The sequence below is a fragment of the Cebus imitator genome, unplaced genomic scaffold (genome assembly GCF_001604975.1).
Source record: "Cebus imitator isolate Cc_AM_T3 unplaced genomic scaffold, Cebus_imitator-1.0 Scaffold70, whole genome shotgun sequence".
Taxonomy (NCBI): Eukaryota; Metazoa; Chordata; class Mammalia; order Primates; family Cebidae; genus Cebus; species Cebus imitator.
The window spans coordinates 4250186-4254234 of record NW_016107385.1 but is presented as its reverse complement, the minus strand read 5'-3'; the positions used below and the strand labels follow the sequence as shown (position 1 = coordinate 4254234).

Here is a 4049-nt window from a genome sequence, read left to right as displayed (position 1 = left end):
ATTTTTAAAATAATAATATTTTCGTTATATTTTATGTGCAAAAAGCAGTTGAGCACTAACAGAAAAGAACCAGATAACAGAGAGGCAGAATGAATCTCAAGGAAGTGCGATTCTAAAACAAGCAGTTGTATGACAATTAGTGCAGATGGCTGTCATCTGCTCCTGAAGAGAAGAATACCGTTTAGATTTTAGGGCACTCCACAGGCAGCTGGCTATGATATCCCTATGTTTTACATCAGATCTTACGTCAGGCGTAAGCAAACCACAGCACAGTAACTTTTTTTTTTTAAATAAAGTTTTGTTTTTTTGAGATGGAGTTTTGCTAATGTAGCCCAGGCTGGAGTGCAATGGCGTGAGCTCAGCTGACTGCAACCTCCGCCTCCCAGGTTCAAGTGATTCTCCTGCCTCAGCCTCCTGAGTACTGGGATTACAGGCACCCGCCACCATACCCGGCTAATTTTTTGTATTTTTAGCAGAGATGGGGTTTCACCATGATGGTCAGGCTGGTCTTGAACTCCTGACGTCAGGTGATCCACCCGCCTAGGCCTCCCAAAGTGCTGGAATACAGGCGTGAGACACTATACCTGGCCTTTTTAAAATAAAGTTTTAAGGGAATATAGCTGCTTCTATACTACAACAGCAGTCAAGCAGTTGCAACAGGTAGCCATCTGGCTCTCCGCAAAGTCTAAAACTATTTACTATCCGGCCCTTTAGAGAAAAAGTTTGTCCAACTTCTGCACTATATCAATATCTGACAGTTACTTAGTTTAGTAAATACAACAACCCTAAATAGGAATCCTATCAAAACACTTCGGGAAAATAATAAAAATAGGCCACAAAGGGCATATTACAAGGATGATGACCAAAGTCTAGAATATAAATTCTGGAGACTATTTAATTTTTGGAAATAAAAGCAACTCAAGGCAAGATGATATCAGAATATTAGATGGTACTTTCCAGTTTTTCTCCAAATACAAAAACACCTCTCCAAATGCAAGTGAGTAAGTTCTAAGGTCACCTACTCCCAGTTTCTGATTAACATTTACCAGAGAAGCTACAACCACCTCACATAGAAGACGTCGCAGAAATTGACTGAGCTCAAATGAGAGTAGTGGTTTCAGGATTTTAAAAATCCAACTTGGTAGGAACTCTCAAGCACCTATCCCCCAAAGGCTTAAGGCAGCCTTCCCATAAAACCAGACAAGTCTCAAAGAATAATATAAGCTTAATAAATGTTGCTTGACTGACACAACCTAAAAACTACTAAGCCATTTAAGTCATAATCTAAACCTAGGCAACCAATTAAATGTATTATATCTTAGTGATCTTCTGAAAAAGCTACTGTCTCTAATAAATCATTTACATCCTTTAGGTTTTAGTCACAAGAAAAATAGGCTCACCACCTTTTCTATATCATCAACCTCCTCACTCTGGTAGTCAGAAACAACATCCACAATTTCATCAATAGAATCATCGGTTTTCTCATTCTCATCTTCATCCTCTTCCAAATCCAAAACAGTGAGGTCAGCACTGCTTCTCCCAACCTTCTTCTTTTGCTTTGGTTGTATCTGTTCTCCAGTTAGCAGTAAATGACCCTGAAAATGTCCATTCCCTCTGCTGCTTTTTGCAGCTCTCCTAGGAACAATGGAGAAGGCTGAAGGACTAGAAATCCTACTCCAAGAATCACACTCAGTTTTCAAAACTCTGGCATCTTCAGTGATTCCCCTTTTTCCAAGTAAGTCAGAGATGCTTTGTTGTTGTTGTTGAAACACATCTGAATTTTCCTGACATGTCTTTGTTTCTTTAATTAACTGCTCATCTGCCTCTTTCTTACATTCCTGTGAAGCTCCAACACATTTCCTGGTTAAGGGGCCCTTCAGATGTCTTCTCCACCTTTCCCTAATACTGTCTTTCTCCATAGAGTCTCCACATTCCTTCTCTGTGGCCTCTGGCTGTGGATGAGATTGCTGCTCCACATCTTTGCTCCCTGACAATTCAAATTTACTTTCTTCCTTAGAGACGTCTGGAAATTCATTTGAGTTTTCTTCTGGATTGTCTGATCCTTTCTGCTGTTCCACCTTCCTATCACCAAGTTTTTGATACTGTACTTTACTCATATTTTGAACTGTCTTATTACTGGCTTTTTCAGAAATGGCCCTAACTTCTAGAACAGCCACTTTTTCTTTGGAACTATTATGATTCCTAGCCCCACATTCTTCATTAACATCTTTATAGTTTTCATCTATATGTGACCCAGTGATACAGGAATGCTTAGATGGTTTGACAGTTGCAGAACCTTCTTCTCGAAGGGATTCTTCATCCAAATGATCACTCCTGTCTTCCAAGGAATCATTCAGAGTTTCTTCTGAGGTAGCAGCTCCTGAGTTTTGTTTTATTGTATTAGCCTCAGGGTCTACAGCCTGTCCTTCTGACTGTAGAACCTTCTTGGTTTCTTGCTCTCTTTTTATTGAGTTTTTTCCATCTTTCTGGTCTGGATTCTGAGAGTCTCTCTTCATCTGAAGGGAAGCAACATGTTGAAGAATGGAGCTAGGAACAGGCTTTTGTCCTGGGAGCTGTAACAAGGCAAAACTACCAGACTGGAGAGGAATAAGACTGGCTGTACCAACAGGCTGTCCTCCTGAGCTATACGTTATTTTGGTTTCAGAGCCTGTTTTACTTGCAAAGCTTTGTGGTTCAGGAGCAGAAATCCTCAGGGTCAATGTACCAGCTTGAGACACAAAACTAGCTCCAGAGGAAAGCAATGATGGTGCCTGAGTGATAACATTTACTGCTGAAGACCCAACAGCTTGGATTACAGGATTCATGACAGAGAAAGCAGAGGATGAAGTGGAAGACGGTGGAGTCTCAGAGGGTTTGGAAGGAGCAGGTAACCGGATTCCCATTACAGACCCTAGTTTAAAAAATAAGAGAGAAATTTTTAAATCACAACTGCCGATATCAAGACTTGCAATGCTTGCTTTTCTTTTTGGAAAAGCAATTCTAAGAAAGCGAGAAAAACTATACTGGTGTATTAACATACCATATGGCCAACTGATGCAACAAAAGAAAAGTTAATAAGAAAGAAGTTTATACCTGGGTTCCGAAACATGACAGGCTGTAAGTTGGGCTGAGTATTAGAGCCTCGAAGCTGATGCAAAGGTAGAAGCTGGACAATCTGCCCATTAGGGTGCCTGAATAGGTTCATTCCACTTGGACTCCTAACAGGCTGTAAGACCATCCGATGTCCCTGAAGTTGTGTGTTTGAGACAGGTCTGAGAGAAGGAGAACCCTGCTGCACCGGAATCAACAACAATCGAGGTCCAGCACGTTTCACTGTGTTAGAAGAGACCTGTGGAGTAGCCACTGGAATTTGAGCAGCATTTTCTGAAAAACAGGAAATGGAAACATAGTACGAAAATTCTCCTTTAACACATGTAGGAAAAAAAGTATTCATGATTTTTTTTTTTTTTTTGAAACACAGTCTTGCTCTGTTGCTCAGGCTACAGTGCAATGGCACAATCTCGACTGACTGCAGCCTCCACGCCTCCCTGGTTCAAGTGATTCTCCCACCTCAGCATCCCAAGTAGCTGCGACTACAGGTGCACGCTACTACACCTGGCTTATTTCTGTATTTTTGCGGTAGAGACAGGGTTTCACCATGCTGGCCAGGCTGGTCTCAAACCCCTGACCACTACTGATCTGCCCTCCTTGGCCTCCCAAAGTGCTGGGATTACAGGCCTGAGCCACTGCATGCAGCTTTTTTTTTGAGACAGAATCTTACTCTGTCGCCCAGGCTGAGTGCAGTGGTGTGATCTTGGCTCACTGCAACCTCCGCCTTCTGGGCTTCAAGTGATTCTCCTGACTCAGTCTCCCATGTAGCTGGGATTACAGGTGCCCATCACTATGCCCAGCTAATTTTTATATTTTTAGGAGAGACGGGGTTTCACCATCTTGGCCAGGCTGGTCTTTAACTCCTGACCTTGTGATCCACCTGCCTCTGCCCCCCAAAGTGCTAGGATTATAGGCATGAGCCACCACACCTGGCTTTT

At 42.2% G+C, this 4049-nt stretch overlaps 1 protein-coding gene across 13 annotated transcripts in view; it reads right to left on the bottom strand.

The window, feature by feature from the left end:
- MGA (MAX dimerization protein MGA) overlaps nucleotides 1–4049 on the bottom strand; it is a 168554-nt gene that overhangs the window by 16980 nt on the left and 147525 nt on the right. For 12 of the 13 annotated variants that reach the window (XM_037739445.1, XM_037739454.1, XM_037739447.1 and 9 more), the window contains 2 exons: nucleotides 3094–3384; nucleotides 1401–2911 (listed from right to left, as the gene is read on the bottom strand). In XM_037739445.1, coding sequence (XP_037595373.1) covers nucleotides 1401–2911; nucleotides 3094–3384 — 1802 coding nt within the window. The remainder of the gene's footprint in view (nucleotides 1–1400; nucleotides 2912–3093; nucleotides 3385–4049) is intronic. The other variant, XM_017531015.2, reaches the window with a different exon arrangement.